At 41.8% G+C, this 22,777-nt stretch overlaps 1 protein-coding gene across 1 annotated transcript in view; it reads left to right on the forward strand.

Moving 5' to 3' along the window:
* The window catches only part of Syt9 (synaptotagmin 9), a 149,439-nt gene extending 128,254 nt beyond the window's left edge, over positions 1-21,185 (forward strand). The window contains exon 8 of the mRNA XM_070035394.1: positions 18,790-21,185. Coding sequence (XP_069891495.1) covers positions 18,790-18,798 — 9 coding nt within the window. The 3' untranslated portion in view covers positions 18,799-21,185. The remainder of the gene's footprint in view (positions 1-18,789) is intronic.
* Positions 21,186-22,777: the final 1,592 nt, after the last annotated feature.

Below are 22,777 nucleotides of genomic sequence, written 5' to 3' on the forward strand. Positions count from 1 at the left end.
TCAAACAGTAATTACAGCTGCCAGGACTCCTCAGGGAGATAATTACGGGAAGGATTCAGCACATTCATTTTATCTACACACTTAACCATCAATTAAATCATTACCATCTAATCCTGGTCCAGAGAGTAGGGATGTTCTGTGAATATATAATTTTGAAGTTTGTTTTCAAATGGTTTTAAATGAAAAATTGCCCAATTTCCATGGCCAATGGAGGTCCACGTGTGTGTGTGTGTGTGTGTGTGTGTGTGTGTGTGTGTGTGTGTGTATGTGTGTGTGTGTGTAAGCCTGGGAAGCCATTGCTAGGAATGCCTCCTGCTGTGTGGTTACTGTCTCCCTCTGTGGAGGCCTCTGCCCACATCAAGAACCAAGCAGGAATGGACTGGCAAGGTGGAAGGCTGAATTTTGCCTTTGATCTCTCTTGGAGTTCAGGATTTCCCAAAGCAGGAAACTAAGTACTAGGATTTAGTGGTCTGCGGCTGGGAATAGATGGGGAGTTTGTTCAACAAAGAAGTTTCCAGGAAGGTCCCCCTCTGCTGGGATTCTGTGAGAGCCCTGAGCCACTGACTAAAAGTCAGAGGTGGGATCTTTGCATATGATGAGCCCACATGTAGTATTCACATTTAAAGGCACAACTTCCCCTGTCAGACCACTAAGTTCCCTTCTTGCCACCACCACTTCTGAGTTGTGAGTCCTTGAGAATTTACAAATATGTTTATACCTCCTTCGATTTGTTTGGGGGAAGGGACCGATTCATACCCAGAAATGATGGGTAACGCCTAAAATGGTGCCCATGCTACCTCGATTGCATTAGTTGTCTTAGTTTCTGTCCTCTTTGAAACATGGTAATTCTGTTTTTTATTCAACTCTTTAGCCACACAGTAAATATCCTACCTCATAGAGCTTTTATAAGATTAAATGAGAAAATGACTGTAATGTGTTTAGTACAGTGGCCACCTAATGGATGCCAGGTAAATTTTATTCATCAGTGTTATTTAATAGACAAATAGATATGGGAGAAGAATGAGAAGCTCAGGGGGAATTGAAACATCCAAACATGTGTTTCCAGGAGGTGACATTGCTCAAGATACATTATACTGATAAATGGATATGTTGAATTGAAACCCTTTTCTACACCTACTTGGGATAATTTTTAATTAAAAATAGTTAATAATTAATAATAATAATATGCTTCCAAGAGTGCTGGGGGAGGGAGGAGAGGAGGAATGTGGAAACGTCAGCTGGTGCTGCCCTTGCTTCAGGCCTGTGGTCTAGCCTCGGGCGCTACAGCCAATACCCTCTAGTCTTTGTGTCTCTCTGAAGTGGCCCACCCAAGAGTGGCTGACTGTACTGCCACTCTGCAGTCTAGTCTTCTCCCTAGTCTTCACCCCTTCACCCCTGCTTGTTGCCTCCCAGGAGCCTCTTGCTCTGCCAGTTCCCACACAAGCCCATCATGTCTGCCTGCCACTTTCATGATCTTTGCTGTCTCTATGGACTTTCCTGGGCTGACACTTAGACTTAATTATGCCCTCATGTTTCTGCCCTAAATCATTTTTTGTTTTATCTACATTACCCCAAACATCTTTTGAAGGCAGAGGGCTGACTGATGATCTATAAGGATTTAACTGTTTCCCACCCTCAGGACCCACCTAAATCATCTTTTTTATGTATTTTTTTAGTACTGGAGTTTGAACTCAAGAATTTCTACTTAGTAGGCAGGCCCTCTAACCCTTGAGCCACATCCCAGCCCTTTTTGATTTTGTCATGTGTGCATGTGTGTGTGTGTGCACATGCGTGTGCCAGTGCTACAAATGGAACTGAGGACCTCCTGCTCTCTACCAGCCATCTTGCTCTTTCTTGAACTCTACTACTTGAGCTACATTTCCACTCCTGCATTTTATGATGGTTACTTGGAGATAGGAGTCTCCCTGACTTTTCTTGACTTCAAACCATCACCCTCCCTCCATGTTTTGGCCACCTGAGTGGCTAGGATTACAACAAATAAGCCACTGGCACCCTGATTGTTATTTTCCAAATAGAGTCTTGCTTTTGGTCAGGGCTGGCCTACACCACTATCCTCCTATTTATACTTCCAATGTAGCTGGAATGAAGGAACATAACCACTGTATCTATTTTTTATTGGTTGAGATAAGAGCTCTCAAACTTTTGGCTGTGGCTGGCTTCAAGTTGTCTATCAAAGTCATCCTACTGTGCTGTAGATCAGTCTCTTAGGCTTGCAATAGCACCTGAAAAATGAAATAGCACCAGGAAATGGGCAGTGAGGACTTGATCCTTGAGAGAAGCTCAGAGGGAGGCCTGGGTGCACATTAACCCACCCAGCATGTCCATCCTGAAGCACAGGCCCTATTGCTTTGTCATAGACAGTGTAGCAGAATGGAAAGTATGGAGGTCTGCTAAGCGGCTTAGGTAACTCTGACTAAGGGACCGTCAACATTTCCCTGTGCTCTGGACCTGTGTGGCTCATCCATGAGCATTCTCCCACCGCGTATCAGAGCCCCTCTGAACAGGAAGCAGAGGCTTCCAGATCTCCTGTGCCAGTGAAAATATCAGGATGCTGCCTACCACTTCATGACTCACCTTGACACCTCCAACCTTTTTCTTCCCTGCCTCTCCCTGCCTTCCTTCAACTGGTTAGAACCCAAATTTCTCAGCATGTACACAGAGCCCTTCATAACCCCTTCACTTCCTGTCTGGAGATACAGCCTATCACTTGCTTTTAACCTGCAATCGTTCCAGCCAGACCATTTTTATTCCTTTGCTTAGGAGATCTTCTGAGAGCTACTTTGTAAACTTTAATGTTTTGGTTTTGATATAGTTTAAATATGTCCCCCCAAGGGTCTTTAGGTTACTGGGGACACAGCCTCAGAAGCCTCAGAAGTGTGACCCACTTGGTCACACATGTTTTCTGACCATTGATACAGCCAAGATGGCTTCTCACCAGAACCCAGCTTGTGCCACCCCATAATCTTGCACCTCCAAACCTGTGAGCTAAACATCCTCTCTTTCTAAAATCAGCTTGCCTTAAGTATTATAATGGAAAACAGGCTAATATAACACCCAAGTATAATGACCTCTGAGCATTCAGATCTTTCTAACTACTCCTGTAAAGTAATTTTGTATGTGTCTTTTTGAACAAATTATGCAATCAGGGGACAGGAGTACATCTCATGCATTCCTGAATGCTTAGACCCTTCTATTGCAACAGTAGGTGCTCTATTGACTGATTGAGAAATGAAGGGTTGGCCAGCCCAGCTTCCCTAATGCTTGGCATAAGGTGTGCCAACCTCTTTTCTATCTTGCAGATGTGGGCCCTTTGCTGGCCATTACTATATGCTTTCAGAAGGTTGCATGTTTAAACTTGTACATTCAGAAAAGCTGGATGGAAGAATCTGGCAATGCTCTATGCTTTGCCTCTCAGCATGGAATCGCTCCCTCTGGAGGGGCTTTAGGCAAAGTCTTCATAAATATTCCATAAGGAGACAAATACTGCTGGACATTGGGGATCCTCCTAAAGCTGTGGGCTTCCCACTTAGCACATAATGACTTTGTGAAGCTGAAAAGGTGAGAGATGTGGATAAAGCAGGAAAGGAGGTCAGAAAGTGGGGAAGCCTTGACCTCTAGAAGGTTTCAGAGCCATGTGCTGCTATAGCAGACCAATGCTGAAAGCAGCCTATCCTAAAAAGGGGGCCAAATCAGTTACAGGACCTGACTCAATGCCAGGGAAGCACCAGTGCCTTTAGTGGCTCCAGCAAGTTGTGCAGTGTGTGTGTAGATTCTGCAAGTGGACTTTATCTTTTCTGCTCAGAGCTCCACATCCCTGCTGCGTCCTGCCACAAGGTGGAAGAACAGGGTAATAGCACACACCTCCTGCTTCGAAGAAGAAAATGTCAGCCAAAGGGGCACAGACTTCAGTAAAGCCATGGGCTTGCTTTACGAGTGCATGCTGCAATGATTCCACTTGAACTCTACCCAAAATGGCAGCTCTACCCACTGTGTCTCTAGCATCATGCCTCACATGTTTCTGCTCTTAGACTTAACTGAAATAGTTGGATAAAGTGGCAAAACCTCCTCGGCTCCAGGACACAAAGAAATTTCTCCAAATAAGTCACCTTTATAGGGCCTCAGACGTAATTCTTCAGCAAGCACAATGAGCTAGGGGCCAAGTCTGTTCAGCTATCTCAGACAGCCAACCTATATACCTAATGCGTTGGCACACAGAATGGCATTCACTAGGTAACACAGTGGCTGGACTTGGGATAGAAAGAAAATCCAGGGGTAACAGGCCTTCTATATTGTATATACATTTATTTGAATTTGGGAAGGGAAGGGAAACAACAGAATGGTGAGACAAAGGACAAGATAGGAACCAATGCAACAACAATATATACAAGACAATATGTGGAAATGAACTGTACAACCTGGGGGGTGGTGCTGAAGGAGGAGGTAGGGAAAGTAGGAGAAAAATCAGGGAAGGGGTAACAAGTTTGACAAGAAATATACTTATTACCTTACTTATGTAACTGTAACCCCTCTGTATATCACCTTAACAATAATTTTTTTTCAAAAGGAAAAAAAGAAAGACAATCCAGGGACTTTGGGCTCCATGGAATGGAGGTGGTAGCCAAGGGGATATTGATAGTAGCAGGGGAGAGAAGTTGAAGGTTGACTTGGGAGGGTTATAAGAAGGTAGAAATGCAAAGGCATTGATGAAAACAACACAACCTGCTCTAAGACGCACAGTGTGAGGGATTAAATGGCCTTCTGGAAGGGCTTCAAAGAGAATTGTGACTTGAAGGAAGCCAGGATTGGGTAGGGGGTGGTCAGATGGTACAGGAGACCTGGCTGGTGCCTAAAGAAGACACTGGTTCTAAGAAGCAGAGATACAGAACAGCATGTGGGTGGAAGGAGAGATCAGAGACAAGGTGATGGGCTTTTAGACTAAGTATCCCTCCACTCCAATGCTTCTGTCTCATACTTATCAAATAGATTCAGACCGGATACAGATGTGCCCTCTTGGGAAAGGCTCCCTACCTTCCCCACTTTATCACTGAGATGAAAGCTCACAATGTAGAGAGGTTCCAGTTGTGATCTCCTTGCCTTTCACTACCTTTTCCTTGGAAAAGTCTTGACTGTTCCTATACATCTCAGCAAACCTTACAACCACACATCTCAGCTGCTTGGCAGCTTAGAAGAAAACACATCTGTATCAGTCAGAGCTCTCAACCTACAGTCAGTCTAGGAACCACACAGCTCTGCTGATTCTAAAACATTCTTCCCTTCGGTGCTATTGTTATTCAGCTCAGTGAATGCTAGGAAGCCAGACAACGCCTAAGAATTTTCAGGAAAATTCTTTTGCTTTTATCCTGCTGGCACCAATTCACTAATCCCTTGTGACTTTCTATTCCCAATGATTCATGGTGTAAGTTATTTTGCTAATTTACTTTCAGTTGTTTTGCTTTTGTCATTTCTTTCTCCACCCCCACCTAATCATCTACTTCACTAGAACTATAATTTCCAAGCCCTGTATCTTTATGCATGAAAAAGTATGCAGTGAAATCAATAACTAAAAGCCTACTGCCTTTAAAACCCTAAAATTTAATGCAATATTATCCCCTCCCCTATTTTAGTAGCATGTTATGCTCTGTAGTTATTTTCCACAAATATTTTTAATGTTGTATTCTGATAAGACTCAATCTTTGTAGTTGCAAAGATTTGGTTCCTTTAAAGGAAAACATGATTTTCCCAAGGTATATTAGTAAGTAAAGCCATGGAGTGGAAATATGTCATTTTGCTTCTGCAGTATTCTTTCTGTCCTCTTTTGTTAAAAGTAAAATCCCATTTGACTTGAGAACTTTGTCCACTCCTGTCTGCCTATGTGGTTTGGTGAAAGTAAGCATACGCTCAGCTCCCAAAGTGGCTTTCTATTCCCATAGGCTTCTATCCAATCTAGTGCACACACTCAGGGTAAACACATGACCCAGTTTAAGTCCAAGAGTTTTGTTGGAATGATCAGGACAGAGTCATACCCTTTCACTGCAATTGGAGCTGGGAAGATGCAATAACATGAAGCTGCCAGCTGGTATTTTGAGAGCAGAATAGTAGAATCCAATCCCAGAATGGGAATAAACAGAAAAGAGGGAAGAGATAAAGAAAGCAATGAATCCTTTCTCAGCCTCTGCATCCAGCTGTGTCTAAAGATGTCTCTTGCCAGGGAGTATAGATCCCATGAGTAAAACATTTTCACAAACCTGCGGGTCAAAAAGAGAAAAGATAGCTCAAAATTGTTCTACATACACAAAAGCAGAGGGAAACACATGGACCTTAATTTTAAACTGCGAGTGAGCAAGGAAGAATCACTAAATAAAAAGAAATAACTGACAGCATTCCAAATTTAAAACACACATTTTCTGGAACCAAAACAACTATGGTGAGAAATCATAAGCCTCCTGTTACCAGCCAGTTTGGGGTTTTTTTAGACCTTTCCTCCTGATCCTTTGTTAACCTAGAATATCTTTCTTTTACTCTCTCACTCTATAAATTCTATATAATCCTCAAGATTTGCTTGATACCGCTCTCTCTAGTAGGTATCTGATGAACCATACCCCGTTTAGAACAAAGTCCTCCAATAATACTTTGATTTTCATTCACATTGATCAGTTACCAGCTCAGGTTTTTGTTTCATAACTAGATGCATCTGTCTTTCCTCTTCACTGTGAACCTCAGGGGTCAGGGATAATATCTCCTCATCATGGTAAGTCTGGCAGTATGCACTAAACCTGTGTACTTGATGTAGCCTGTGTAGTTGATTTAGCCTCTCTCATGGCCTTTACTAAAGAGGTGGATTATTTGATTGTTCCTTTATGCTGGATGGAAAAGTTGCTAGTACAGGGTAGTGGACACACAGAAGGAAGCTGGTTACTGTGAGAGTGCTCAAGGGAGGATTAAGACAAACCATTCTGCACAAAGATCCTCCCAGTGGGTGATGCACCCAGAAGAGAGAGACAAAGACACTCACAGACACATCAGGCTCTCTACAGTGTTCCTCTCCTGTGGCAAACAGCAGCTAGAAAAGCTTGAGGTTTTGCCTTGTAGCCAAAAAAATGCCTGCTTTCCTTAAGTGGTAATGATGTTATTCTGCAGTCAGGTTCACAGGTGACTAGATTGAATATGCACTGAAGTTTAGAGTAAGTTGGGGAACAAGAGGCAGATGTGTGACTTCATTCATGATTGCCTCAATAGTTTCTTGTATGACTCTGTCGTGTTCTCAGAGCTCCTTGGGTCCTTTTTTAGGGATTGTTTTGGAATCAGCTAAGTAGAGCGTTCAGGTACAAAAGCCAACAACCTTTTTCCTCCATCTTCACTCACCAGTGCTTCCATGGAGCCAGAGCCAGTGTGGCCCCTCCATTGAAAGATGACTGCTTCAGCTCTCCCTTTGTGTTCAGATAGCTCTGATTTTCTTCATCTCTTCTGTGCTCTTCAATCCAATCTCCACAGTATTTCCAGGGTCTTAGTCCTAAAACACAAATGCAACCTTACTGAAAATCTTTCAGTAACTGCCTTTGTCCTGGACAAGATCAAGGATGAGGCTTTCTTGATTGCCAGGGCCTTCCTTTACATCTTCCTAACACTTTATATTGAGGGCATGCCTAATTGCATTTTGCCCACACAATACTTATCATTCACCAGCATGTCCCTGTTCCTGCTATCACATTTGTGTGTGTGTGTGTGTGTGTGTGTGTGTGTGTGTGTGTGTGTGTGTGTGTGTGTGTGTGTATGTGCTGGTAGTGGAGTTTTAAACTCAGAGCCCAGGCACTATCCCTGAGATATTTTTGCTCCAGGCTAGCACTGTATAGCATGAACCATAGCTCTCCTTCCAGCTTTTTTGCTGGTTAATTGGACATGAGAGTATCACAAATATTCCTGCTTGGGCTGGCTTTGAATTGTGATTCTCAGATCTCCACCTACTTCAGTAGCTAGGATTACGAATGTGAGCCGCCAGCACCTGGTTCTGACTTCTCATGCTGTCCTTTTTAACCTTCTTTGTCTGACTCATCTTTTAAGCATCTGATCAGTTGTCATCTTTAGGAAGCATTCTGACAATCCTCTAATGTGGGCTAAATGTGTCTTGTCTGTGCTGTCTTTTCTTAGCATCCTGTACCCACCCCTAGCATAGCATTTGATGCTACTTGATGTTATCCATGTTCATGTCATTCCCAGAACATCCAGCTGCTGCTTGGGGGTGGAGACTATTATCCATCATTGTATAACCAGTACCTGGCAAAATGCCTGGCACAAAGTCAGCATTGAATAAATTCTTGTTGGATAGAATTCCAATTCCTTCTGTCTTATCATTTGTAAAATGATTACTGATTTCCTAGACAGACTCTACATGTCGATTTTTCAAATTTGCAAGTGTAGTGTGGTTCTATATATAAAAGTAACTAAGTACTAGCTTTGAAAATCAAAGATATTCCATTTACTTAAGGACTAAGTCCTCCCTTCTTCATGGCACCCCCCACCTACCCCAAGCCCTAGGAATGCCCACAGCAATTAAGACAGTGGCAGTCAAGGTTCTGGTCATCAACTCTGATGACATTTAAAGCAACACAAATACAGAACAAGTTATTCACACCTATATAAAAGATGTATTTTACTTTGAAAGGTAGGTTGGGAGACACTTTAGACAACAGAATTCCTGCATGTTTGGAGTCACTGGCATGCTGCCATGCAGCAGTCTTCCAAGACACCTCTTTGTGTATTACTTGCTGTATTGAACATTCTGTCCAAGAAGGATCAATCAGACTTCCTTTAAAATCAATGACTTTACAGAGGGAAATTCTAGATTTCAAGCATTTATTTATTTGTCCAAATATTGATTCAGTACCTACTGTGGGTACTGATGATGCATTTGTGAAAGAAATGTAGATAAAAAACTCCTTTCTGTAGTGGAACAAACAGAAAATAAATATTGTAAATGAGCATATTATGTAATGTCAAGTACTGGTAAATAAGTGGATCAGAAGTAGTTCCTGATTTTTGTTTATTTAATACAGAGAAGTCAAACCATTGAGCAAACAGAGAAGGAAATAATGAGCAAACTTACGGCCATGTGGATTTCCAGCCTTATGGAATCGCATACAAGGAATACAAAGGGTAGCAATATGAGCAATGCAGAGGGTAAGAGAGAGAGAGAAGTCTAAGGCGAGATCAGCAAGGTACTGGATAGGCAGAGCTCAGGCTGTAAAGAACATGGTAGATCAGTGTAAGTACTATGGCTGATTCTTTGAGATAAACAACAAAGTAGTTCAGAACTTTCAAGAGAAGTGTGAAGCTAGGCATAGTAGCTTACACTTAGGATTTAATTACTTGGGATAGAGGTTGTGAGATAATGATTTGAGACAAACCCTGCCAGGAAGAAGTTCATGGGACTCCATCTCAACTAATAGCATGTGTCAGTTATTCCAACATGTGTGGTAGGGAGTTAGGAGAGAAGGACAGTAGCTTGGCACAGTAATTGCAGCCCAAGCTAGCTAAGGCAAAAATTGAGACCCTGTCTCGAAAATAACGATGCAGAAGGGAGTTCAAGCTGGAGCGTAAGTGGTAGAACAACTGTAGCAAGCACAGGCCCTGAGTTTAATCCTTAGTATTGCCTCTACCCCTGCAAAGAAGAAACAGAAAGAGAGAGAAGGTATGACATTTTCTAAATTTGTAAATGATCCCTCTGTTGCCATGTTGAGAAAAGACCGTAGCCAGCCATGTTGGTATATGCCTATAATCCCAGCACTGTGGAAATGAGAAGGACTAGGGTATGAATTCAAAGTCATCATGAGTCATATAACAAGACCCTGTGTCAAAGAAAACATTCCAAAAGATAAAAAGAAATGAAAATAGAAAAGAAGAAGCAGGGCTGGATACCAGTGGTTCACACCTGAACTAGCTACTCAGGAGGCTGAGATCTGAGACTATAGTTTGAAGTCAGCCCAGGCAGGAAAGTCTATGAAACTCTTGTCTCCAATTAATCACAGGAAAAGCCAGAAGTGTCCCTGTGGCTTAAGTGGTAGAGTGCTAGCCTTGAGCAAAATAACCTCAGGGTTAGCAGCCAAGCTCAGAGTTCAAGCCCCAGGACTGGCAGCAAAAAGGAGGAGGAGGAGGAGGAGGAGGAGGAGGAGGAGGAGGAGGAGGAGGAGGAGGAGGAGGAGGAGGAGGAGGAGGAGGAGGAGGAGGAGGAGGAGGAGGAGGAGGAGGAGGAGGAGGAGGAGGAGGAGGAGGAGGAGGAGGAGGAGGAGGAGGAGGAGGAGGAGGAGGAGGGGAAAACAGGGGGAGGGGAGGGGAAAGAGATTGCATAGCAGCAGGAGTGGAAGCAGGAATATCCATCACAAGGTTTACCTCTGTAACCCAGATGGAAATGGTAGGAGTTTGAACCAAGTAGAAGCAGGGAAAATAGTGAGCAATGATTACAACTGGGATGTATTTTGAATGGAGACCCAATGGAATTTTCTGGTATCAGAGAAAAAATGAGCTGGGTACCAGTGGCTCATGTCTGTAATCCTAGCTACTCAGGGCTAAGATCTGAGGATCATGGTTCAAAGCCAGCCCAGGCAGGAAAGTCCATGATTCTCTTATCTCCAATTAACCACCAGAAAACCGGAGCTGTGGCTCAAAGTGGTAGAGTGCTGGCCTTGAGCCGAAGAGCTCAAGGACAGCTCCCAAGCCCAGAGTAAGCCCATGACAAAAAAAAAAAAAAAAGAAAGAAAGAAAGAAAGAAAAGGATGATTTTCAGGTATGAGGTCAAGCAGTTCAAAGAATTAAGTTACCAGGAATGAGCTGAGAAAGACTACAGAGAGAGCAACCATAAAATGGACTGGCTAATTTAAAGCATCTCTTGGCTATCCACAAGGAAATATTAAATAGCCCATAGAGGAATCAGAAAAAGGTCATGCTAATTGTAAAGATCCAGAATTTATAAATGGAAGGAGAACCAAAGACCAAGAACTGACACTTAAAAATAGGAGAGTAGGGAAGAAACTAACAAATGCTAAGAAAGATAAGCCATTAATATAGTAAGAAAACCAAGGCAGTGTGATATCTCAGAAAGCAAAGAAATAAGCTGTTTTATGTGGCAATGGCCACATGTGTCAAACACAATATAAATAGGTAAGGATTGAGAGCTGACATTGGGTTTATCACTACGCTGAGCATCTGTGACCATGGGGTATTAGATTGGGTAGTGTCTCCCCAAATTTATGTTCATCCAGCACATCAGAATGTGATCTCATTGGGAAATAAGATCTTTGCAGTTAACATGATGTTGTGCTAGATTAGGACAGGTCCTAAGTCCAGTGACAAATGTCCTGATAAAATGCCTTATGGGCTGGGAGTGTGGCTTACTGGTAGAGTGTTTGCCTAGCATGCATGAAACCCTGGGTTCAATTCCTTAGTACCACATAAACAGAAAAAAAAAAGCTGAAAGTGGTGCTGTGGTTGAAGTGGTAGAGTACTAGCCTGGAGCAAAAGAAGCTCAGGGACAGTGCCCAGGCCCTGAGTTGAAGTCCCAGGAATGGCCAAAAAAAAAAAAAAAGGCCATATGAAGACACGTAAGGATACTTGGGAGAAAGTCCCATGATGAGGAGTGAAGGAATGGGAATAATGCTTCCTCAAACCAGCTTTTAGAAACTAGAAAAGGCATGGAAGAATTTTTCTTTAGAGCTTTCAGAGGAACAATGGCCCTGATATTGTCCCAATTTCAGATTTCTTGTCCCCCAACAAGAAATAAAGTGAAAAAGAGAATAAAGTTCTGTTGTCATGAAGGGAACTTTACTGCATCGTTGGTGGGAGTGTAAACTTGTTCAACCATTTTGGAAAGCAGTATGGAGGCTCCTCAAAAGACTACACATAGAGCTCCCCTATGACCCAGCAATCCCACTTTTGGGCATTTACCCAAATGTTCACAAACAAGACCACACTAAAGCTACCAGCACAACTATGTTTATTGCAGCATTATTTACCATAGCTAAGATATGGAACCAACCCAGATGCCCCTCAGTAGATGAATGGATCAAGAAAATGTGGTATATATACACAATGGAATTCTATGCCTCCATCAGAAAGAATGACATTGCCCCATTTCTTAGAAAATGGAAAGACTTGGAAAAAATTATATTAAGTGAAGTAAGCCAGGCCCAAAGAAACATAGGTCCCATGGTTTCCCTTATTTGTAATATCTAGTATATGTCTGAGTCAAGCAGAAAAGGTCAGATAAGTTGATGTTAGGGAAATGAACCCTAAGATCTGTATTCAAATGTTTTTTGTCTTTCATGCAATTATTTCTAACACATTTATAAGATTATTTTTTGTTGCTTTGTATGTCCCTCCCCCACAGTATAACCCCTGCTTTCACTGTATTTGATGTTGGTATAATTTGTGGAGAGGAAGGGGAAAACCAAATCGTTTAAATAGGGATACAGGTGGACCCATTGCAACAATGAGACGTACAAGTCGTTATGTCGAAGACCAACTTTACAACTTTGGTGGGAGGTGGGGAAGGGGAGAGATGGGAAGGGGAAACAAAGGAGAAGGCGACAATGCTTGATAAGAAATGCACTCATTACCTTGCCCATGTAATTGCAACCCCTCTGTACAGTATTTTATCAATAAAAAACTAATTTTATAAATTTCGTATAATAAATTTTCCTAATCATTTAAATATTAACTGTAAATTTAACTAGTTATGTTCTCCCTAATATATCTACTAAAATCATGAATTCAATGCATCATAAATTCTAATACATCGTGTTATTAATATTTAGCTTAGAAACAAAAAAGTCTATAATCTCAGTTACTCAGGAGGCTGAGACAAAAATCACTAATTCAAACCCAGACTGTACACATAGCAAAACCTGCTCTCCCATCACCAAAAAATAAAATAAGTAGAATAAGGATATGAAAGTTTGTTTTATACCTGAATAAATGTAATTTTCACAAAGGTATCATCATTCTATGCTTTCTAAATCTTCAGTATTGTATCTTTCTGCTGTTGCAAAATGGCTTTTCTAAGTAATAGGCACAGATCATCATCAACAGCAGTGGAAAACACATGGAATAAGGCATGGATTGCTTACTAGGAGAGTTTTACCAGAGCTAGGAATTTACAAGGCAAGTCTCTTCAGGTTGGCATCTGCTTGCTGTACTGTCTCTGGAAGAAAACTTCAGGCATGTTAAATAGAATTTAATCTCACAATCCTGAGCATCAATGTCCCTATTCAACTTCCACCCTTTTGCAGATTTTTTTAATCAAATGTTTTCCTTCTTATTGTCCAATTTTGGTAGATAGAATTACACACACACACACACACACACCACATTAGAATCAGAGCTTCCTCTGTTTTACTTCTTTCTCATCCTTTTAGATTTTGTGGTCATCCATTGACTACTTTGACCTCTTCTTCAAGAGTAAAGTATACATTGTTCATCTTTGTATTTTTAATGTATATCACAGATGCCTAGTGCCTAATAAATGAATGCATCCATGAATAAAGATAATAAGCAAAAGTTTGGAGTGGCAAAAATCCAAATATCTTCCACTTGGTTCATCAGGTAGAGCCATTTGTACTTTCTACTGATTCCCTGGCTTGCCCCTTCATCTGGAAAAAGCATATAACAAAGCACATATCACAGATGTACCACCTTTCCCCTCAAAGCCTACTTGACAGTAGATCTTAACACACTTTCCTGTGAAGTCTCAACTATTCAGAACTCTTTCCTACACTGAAACTCCTTTGTAAAAAGGTACTACATTGGAGTTGGCATGGAAAACACAAGTAATTGCCATCGCAAGCTTGCTACTCAAGAGCATACATTTGGATCCATAAAAGCATGGTGCAGATTCTGCCTCTGCCATTTACTGCTTTTATTATTTGGCCTTTGTCAGACTTAATTACCTCGTCTGTAAAAAAATGTACGTGTAATATTCACAGCAGAAGGTGGAGGTAAGTGCTCAGTAAATAGTTGTTATTTTCCATGCTGCTGTCTAAAGCACCTGACTGGTAGTGTAGTTATATTCACACTGCTTTATTTCTTTAATATACTGATTCTTACTTAAAGGTAGTAAAAAAAAAAAAAAGAAAAAGAAAAAAAAGTCCTTTCTGGAAAAAACAAATATCATGTCATTTGTAGGGAAATGGATGGACCTAAAGAAACTCATATTGAATGAGGTAAGCCAGGCTAAGAGAAACAAAGGCTACATATTTTCTCTCATAGGTAGAAGTTAGACCAAAAATATAAATGTATTTGAACACACATACGAGTCCATATACATATATACAGGATCAAACTGATGAAGAGAGGATGTACACAGGAGTGAGAGTCCATGGTGAAACCCCTATGAACAATTATCAGAAAGCTGAAACTTGTCTTGACTGACAGAGGTAGGAACTAAAATTTGGAGGAACAGGTAGATGGAAAGAGGAGAGCTGGATGAATACAGCCATCATACTCAATGCACATGTGTATGCATATCCATTTAATCCATCTATATAAATATATATCTGAGAACTGAATTAGGAAATGAGGTGATGGGTAGGGTGTATGATAGATGCTGGGGGGAGAATGATGGAAGGGATGACTCTGATCAAGACTCACTGTACACACAAATTAACATATTAGCATAGTAAATTAACATAATTAACATAGTAAATTAACATAGTAAACTAACAACTACTTTGAAGAAAGCAAAACAATTATTTTAAGAATTTTCCTCTTTGGAAAAAGGGAGAAGTGAATCTACGTAGGCACAGTGCTATCTTTCTCCACATACGTATTTGTAAAGCTACACTAAGAAATCAATAGTTAACAAGATCCTTAGAATTTGGTGTTTCAACTAAAATATTTTAAGTAGAAGCATGACAGTATTAAGTACATATGTGATTGGCTCATATAATAAGAATCACTTCAACTGACAAGCTTCTTATTTCAAAGCCTCAAGATACTTCCTGTAATCAAAATCCATTTTCAAATCCACAGTGAGATTTTATCTAATATTCCACTCAGTCTTCTCATGTTCTTAATTTGGGGTCAGTTTCTTTGACCTGTCTCACATCAGCTGTCATTTTTGCGAGTGAAATGTCACTGCACATTATAGTTTTTATTGGGACAGCTCTCATCTTTGATTTCAATTCAATTTAGTTCAAATCAAATTCTTATGTCTCAGGACAATTGAATTCACTTTAAAAATCCTCTCATTTCAGAGAAGATAGTCATCACTACTTCCTGTCGATGCTGCTAAAGTTCCTGGTACCTTCCAAAGCTACAGTGCTGCCTGAGAAGCTACTGAGTCTGATAAGTGGTATACTAGGACACTATGTTGTGCTCTGCGCATTGAAATGGGCCTGTGTTATGACTGGAGCCAGCAAGGCCAATGTGCTTACACCACCATTGCTTTTGTTGGCATTTATACCATAGTCTATTGACCCATCCACCACCACATCCATCTGGGTCGATGCTGCTATGAATGACAGAAAAATCTTTTCTCACACCTTGTTCTATGAAAATCTCGGATGAGAAATAACCAATTGGGTGATATAAGTTAGAAAGATGTTGTAGTATGTTTGCTTTGTTTTGTTTGATTGTGTTTTTCAGTCTTTTTCATCCCCAAAGATAAGACAGACAGAAATTAGTTAAACCAACTATTCCATACTCAAAATTGCCCTTCTTCTGAGACAACTGAACTAGGTTCTTCAGATTTGTCTTGACTGTATAACTTTCCCTGGAATACATTCGTTTCTAAGAAGCTTCCTTTGTAAGACCACTGGTAGAGATGATCTGCCACACCATTAGTTCTATCAAAACTCCCTTCTTCTCTCATCTTGTGGCTTCAGTCCCTGTCTAAACATTCTGGAGCCTCAATGGCATTTTCCAGAGGAATAAAACAGGATCAAGTACCCACATGGGTGTAGGCCTAGAAAACTCACCCAGATAAAGAGCTTCACTTGAAAGGGACAAACCAGCAGGCCACTGTATAGCATGCCCAGGAGTTGTGCTTGATTGCTTGATTCTGGTAATTGTACACTCACAGAAATCCATCAAATGAGCAAATCCAGATATAAAGGTCAGATGGGAGCTGTGCTGTGACTTACCCATTGCCAGCACGATCTCCACTAGTGGTACTGTTGGCTATGAAAACTGGTAAACACTTGGCTGAGGTCATAGCCTCCTAAGGAGGCTCCAGACCATAACAAACCAGGTACAGAAATGGCCCCTAAGGCTGGGCACTTGGACAGAGCCATACCCAAAGCAGTTAGAATCATTTAAATGGCAAAGTGAGACAAAAGTCATAACAAAATAATGACATTGCACATAGAACTGGGAGGGTGGGTAAAATCATTACACATACAGACTACGAACCAGGATAATCCAGAGAAACTAAGAAACTAGAAATCATTCATTGGGTACAACACTGACTACAGGCTGCTCTCATGGTCTAGGGTTCTTTAAAGGCAGCTTATTTAGCTAGGGTTAGAATGTGTAGCCAAGAAGTGAATGACAAGGCATATAAAACAGTTTTAAAGGCATCAGATGTGTAGCATAGGCCTACAGCATACATTTGATGCAGTTGCCCAAGCTTGGACTTTGAAATTAGAAGTCTTGGATTTAATCTCTGCTCTGACAGTAACAATGAGATTTAGTGCAAATCAATCTCTCTACAGTGCTATATGTTACAAATAAAGAAGCTCATGGGGTTCTTTTAAGAATTTGTAAAGTGCATATCATAGTGCCCGGAACATGATGGGTTACACATGAGAGAATGAGGCACATGTCCCATTTGGCTAATAGCAGCACAGACCACGTTCATTGATGGGGCAGAGTATGTTGGTAGCTCACCTTCCCTGATAGGGAAGGACTCAAGTGCTAACAAATGGGGTCTGTAAAGCTAGGTTCCTGTTTGAGCAGGAAAATATGGGTCCAGAGCCTAATGTGGCAGTTGGACTCAAAACTACAGCCCTTCACAGGGCACTCTAGAGACTATCTGGTCTGGGAAATAGAATTTGATTAACAATGGGATTACAAATATACGTTTATCCTTCTCTGAAAAATTCAGAAATGAATATCTATTTTCTCAGATGTGTGAATATTCATACATATACACACTCTTCAAGACCAAGGATCGTGGTCAGATGTGACTTTTCTTCAACAGTGTATGCTCTGGCATTGATCACTTTTCTTTTATTATAGCTTCATGTGGGAGCTCAATCTCTGCAAAGTAGTCCCTATATTTCAATTGGAAAATGTGTGTTGCTCTCTTGTAGTTTATGTATAATTTTCTTTTTTTTAATTGTGAAAATACTGTACAGAGGGGTTACAATTACATGAGCAAGATAATGAGTTAATGAGTACATTTCTTATCAAGCATTGTAGCTTCCTCATTTCCCCTTCCCATCCCATCCTCCCCCCCAGCTCCTCCCCCCCAACCTTCCTCCCCCACCCCCCTACCCAACCTTCCTCCCCTGCCTACCAAAGTTGTAAAGTTCGTTTTCGACATAACAACTTGCACATCTCATTGTTGCAATGGGTCCACCTGTATCCCTAGTTAAACGATTTGTTTTTCCCTTCCCCTCCACAAATTATACCAACATCAAATGCAGTAAAAGCAGGGGTTATGCTGTGGGGGAGGGACATACAAAGCAACAAAGAAATAATCTTATAAATGTGTTAGAAACAATCGCATGAAAGAAAAAAACATTTGAATACATATCTTAGGGTTCATTTCCCTAATATCAACTTATCTGACCTTTTCTGCTTGACTCAGACATATACTAGTTATTGCAATGGGACCTATGTTTCTTTGGGCCTGGCTTACTTCACTTAATAAAATTTTTTCCAAGTCTTTCTATTTCCTAACAAATGGGGCAGTCATTCTTTCTGATGGAGGCATAGAATTCCATTGTGTATATATACCACATTTTCTTTACCCAAATGTTCACAAACAAGACCACACTAAAGCTATCAGCACAACTATGTTTATTGCAGCCTTATTTACCATTGCTAAGATATGGAACCAACCCAGATGCCCCTCAGTAGATGAATGGATCAAGAAAATATATAATTTTCTTGTTATCACCACATCCATGAAAGTGATTGTGACTTTCTGTGAACGTAGCATTAACCTTTAATCTGTACTGGGAAGCGCCTTGAGTTGAATTTCAGTTGAATGCTGGGCTGAGTGTGCAACACAACAGAGCCTGCTAGTCCAAGTCAGAGGCTCCATTAAGCAAGTCCACTCTTCACAGCTGAGGAACAGGATATAGATATTGCATTATTGCACCACTTGCACCCCCACTTTCCAGCCCAATCATGCTTGCTAGCACACCATTTCTAATTATTACAGCCCACTAATCCATGATACCATGCCCTTCCTGCCTTTGTGATTTTACATGAGATCTCTGCTCTGCCAAAATGGCCTTCCTCCTTCTCTACTCATGGGTTGCTTGCTCTTTGTCCTAAAGGGCACAATTCAAGACTTACTCTTCAAAATCCTCCCAGAAGACCGCTTTAGTTCCTTTGAGGGCTCCTATAGCAGATATAATATCCATCTATCTATCTATATTTTTTTAAAATTCCCTCTTCCCACCTGAGACATCTTTGAAGTCAAGGTAAGTATCTTACTCATGGTCTTCAAATTCTCATCATTCATCAGATTACAGTGCCCAGTACTTGTCTAGTATCCACTGAAAATGTATAATTGAGAACTGTGTCATTCTTTTTTGTTTCTCTTTACAGAAACGATGACCATGGATAAGAGGACTGCTTGTGCCAAGGACATAGTAGGACAACCATCTAACAAAGATAACTTTACCCATCTAAGCAACACCTGGACAACACCAGTGACCAAATACTCAGCTGTAACCACAGCAGTAACTGGCCCTCCTTCTAAATCGGGTTTGGTAAACCCTAATGGTTTAGCTACCTACTTCAGGTGGCCCAAGGTGATATACTGTAGTAGAAGATCATCTCTCATTGTCCAGAACCCAGATTGGTGTATGGAAGGAAGCAAGTTAACATGGAGAGAGTCCCCAGAGCATCAGGACTCTGGTGATTAATGTGAGGCCCTTGGTAATGGAGACATAAACCTGCCTTGGCAGTGGTTACTCTGATATGAAGTTTCTTGTATAAATGCCCTGGAAGGACAGAATATTTTAAAATATATCCAGGTGCTAAATAGGCAGCAAATTTCAGTTCAAACTCCACTAGCATTGAGCTAATGACTGTCCTCAGAGGATAATTTCATCCTAAGAAGTGATTTAACTTTGCAGAGAATTGCCTCTCCACCTCTCCACCCCCATCCCCCACCTAGAGAATAATAGGGCATGCTGGCCATTCCTCTGGAGAAAATCTAGTGCAAGGAGGGTTAGTTCACAACCAACTCACTGCCCCCTCCCATGCACACAGCAGAGTACCAGTTCACCGTGATCTTCTTTCCCACTAAAACCAGAGTCTTTGTCCTAAGATTCTAGACTATTATTATCTGGATAGCCAGCAGCCACTTCCTTTCAGCTGCTGGTGTTATTAGAATAAACTTCAATGTCATCCTTAGAGAGGTATATCTCTCAGTGGCATATGCATCCTGCAGGATCTTTTCCCCTCTTACACCCAGGGAACTATCTAGGAAACAGGTGTAGGATTGTGTGAGATGACACACTGAGAGATGAACACAGTGGTCTCCAAAGAGCAGAAGGCAAGCTTTGGGGCCAACTTGGCCTTCATGCCTTCTGGGGGTATTCCCATATACAACCAACCAGAGTTTAGATTTGGGCAGCCACAGAAAATGGTTCTCCTTTCCCTTCAGACCATTTCACTTTCATAGCATTGGGGAATGGAAATATCTGGAAGAGTGAAGGTCAAGGGCTCTCTCCCCTAGCAGCTCCTTCATCACTCAACTTCCTTCTTGCCAATCTACTGCCAGCTATATGCCTCATCCTTATTGCTTCTGCTCCAAAGAAATGAAACCAAAGGCCTCCGTACGCCCTGAGGGACCGAAGGCCTGTACCCAGTGTCCCTCGGTCTCTCATTAGAAGTGCAAGGCACTTCCCCCTTGCCCCATGCATCTGCCCCACTATTCCAAAATAACATTTCCCTTTCCTTCCATCTCTGCAGCAGAATTCAGTGTTGGAAAAAAAAATCATTATCTTTATTTCTACATGGGACTCACTGGGTGGATGGAAGTCAGATCATTGTGTGTTGTAAGAAAGGTCTCCTGCTACTGCTGCCTAGTTCAACCCCTACCATGATGTCAGACCTTAAAAGGGTGGAGGCCTTTGCTTGTGTGAGGCACTAATAGTTCACTCAAGCATTCCTGCGTTCCCCAGCTTACCCGATCCACATCCATCTCTCATCAATCATGCCAATCTCAGTTCTGCCTCTCTATCTGATGACATGAGAAAAAAATCAAACTTTCTTTGTCCCAGGCCCTCCCCCACCTATTCTTTCCCATCCAAACTTTCTGTACCACATCAGTGTTTAGAACCAAAGCAGGAAGGGTGAGTGCCAGCAGAATAGTGAGAGGAAATATTATCACTAGAAACAGGCAGATGAGCCCAGAAGAATGGTCCCAAAGAAGCCGGTCTGGCTCTAATAGATATCAGGCAGCCATTTCATTAAGCTTTGACATGTCCTTGGCTCTGAGAGCCTGGGTTGGAGACCCTGGGGCAGTTGTGCCTATTGTTCCCACCTCAGGATCCTCCTGCCCAGAGCTAGCAGCCCTGGGATGGGTATGAGTATGCTACTGGCTCGTTGGTATGAAACAAAGGCAACCGTAGGAGTTATTAGGCAAACGGTACTGCCCAACTGGCAGGCAGGTGGCTCTGTGTCTGGAAAGCTTTGCCTAGCCAGTGTCGCTGTGGTGAGGGGCTGCTTATAGATTTGAATTCCTTCAGCCCATTGGTAACTCTGTCTCTGTCTCTTCCATTCTGTTTGGTTGCCCTTTAGTTTCCTAGTAAATGTTCCTTTTGAAAAATTCAAACTTTGTCTTGTCGAACTTGGGGTACAAAGAAGTGTTTTCTACTATGAGGGTGTTTTCAAATTTTCTAGCAATCATGGAATCCAATCATGACTGTATGAATCATGGCTATCAATAACCCTAATTTCATATGAAGAAAAGAAAGTCATGCTCACACATTAAAGACCAAATATAGAAATGGAAAATGGCTTGCTATTGTCATGTTACCTAGTGTCATGTTACCCAGTGTTCCAAATAGCTATTGCTACATAAAAGCACCAGTATTTGTTTCTTTACTTATTTGTTTGATAGAGTGTTACTATGTAGCCCACGCTATCCTTGATCTCAAGATCTTCCTGCCTCTGCCTCCTGAGCACAACTGAATGGCCAGCTGTAGTGCTTTACATAGAAATTTGTCTCCCCTGATTATATGTTGACTGGGCTTAGGTGATTGCTCTCTGGTGGTCTCATGGTTACTGTCAGATAGCAATGGAGACTGGTACCATCTGAATGACTGACAGGGCTGGATGTCATGTCTGGTTCTGTACCTGGGATTACTGGAACAGCTGAAGAATGGTTGCACCTCTCACCACATGGTAAGTTTGGGCTTCCTTACAACATAGAAATCATGAGATAATCTGATTACAAAGCAGCTAGCTTCTCCAAGAAGTAGCATTGGACACAAGGCCCATAATCTTATAACTAACTTTTTAAGTAACACAGGGCCATGTCTACCACATACTGGGTTCAAAGCAGGTCATAGGGTTAGCCCCAATGAAAGGGGAGGAAATTATACAAGAATGAATACTAGAAAGCATGGCTCATCAGAACCATCTTTGGAGATACTGGGGATGAGAGGAGAGGTGAAGAGGTTACTGAGTGGAAGGAACTATCACTTTAAAAGCACATGTAATAATATAGATGGAGAATGGGGGCTTTACTAGAGGGGGAAGGGCTATCAAGATACAGCTATGCTGAAGAAAAGCAACTTGTGGGGCTGGGAAGGTGGCTCAGTGGTAGAGCGCTTGCCTTTCATGCATGAGGCCCTGGGTTCGATTCCTCAGCACACATAAGCAAAAAGAAAAAAGCCAGAAGTGGCGCTGTGGCTCAAGTAGTAGAGCACTAGCCTTGAGCTGAAGAGCTGAGGGACAGCGCCCAAGCCCAGAGTTCAGGCCCCACGACCAGACCCCCCCCCAAAAAAAAAATGTCTGAAAACTGTAGGTGGATCTTGAGAATTCTGCAGGTCAGTTACCTCGCTGATCGCCATCTAGGGCTATCAAGAGTGCCTAGTGTAGTCGTGCCTAGCCTCCAGTACTTCTGGTATCATTACCTACATTGAAGCCAGAGAAGATGGCTTACTTGTTGACCCCTTCAGGTCTCCCTTTCTCAGATTCCTGAGTTGGTGGCTGATATGGAGTATAAATAGAGACTGAGGAGCCCAGTGAGATCCTACTAAGTCTCAGATCTTCTGTCTGAAAGGATCTCCACACTCTTTCTCCCCCTGTCTTCTCTCAGTGCCCAACAGGAGTGACATCCATCAATAGTCTTTAGCAATCACTGTGTTACTTCCCTAGCTGTTGACCCTGTGACTCCTGCCACTGGAGTGTTTTGTTGGGGCTCTTCTAAGCCACAGGCAAGTCACTGGAAGTTCAGGGAATTCCAGAGTGTCTTCACAGATTCTTTCAAGAGAAGAGGCATGTGTGAATGGCTCTTGGCAGGACAGAATATATTACTCAGCATCCTATTCAATTGCATTCCAGAACAAAACTTCTG

This window comes from Dipodomys merriami, unplaced genomic scaffold, assembly GCF_024711535.1.
Source record: "Dipodomys merriami isolate MVZ:Mamm:240054 unplaced genomic scaffold, mDipMer1.0.p SCAF_25, whole genome shotgun sequence".
In the NCBI taxonomy this organism is placed as follows: Eukaryota; Metazoa; Chordata; class Mammalia; order Rodentia; family Heteromyidae; genus Dipodomys; species Dipodomys merriami.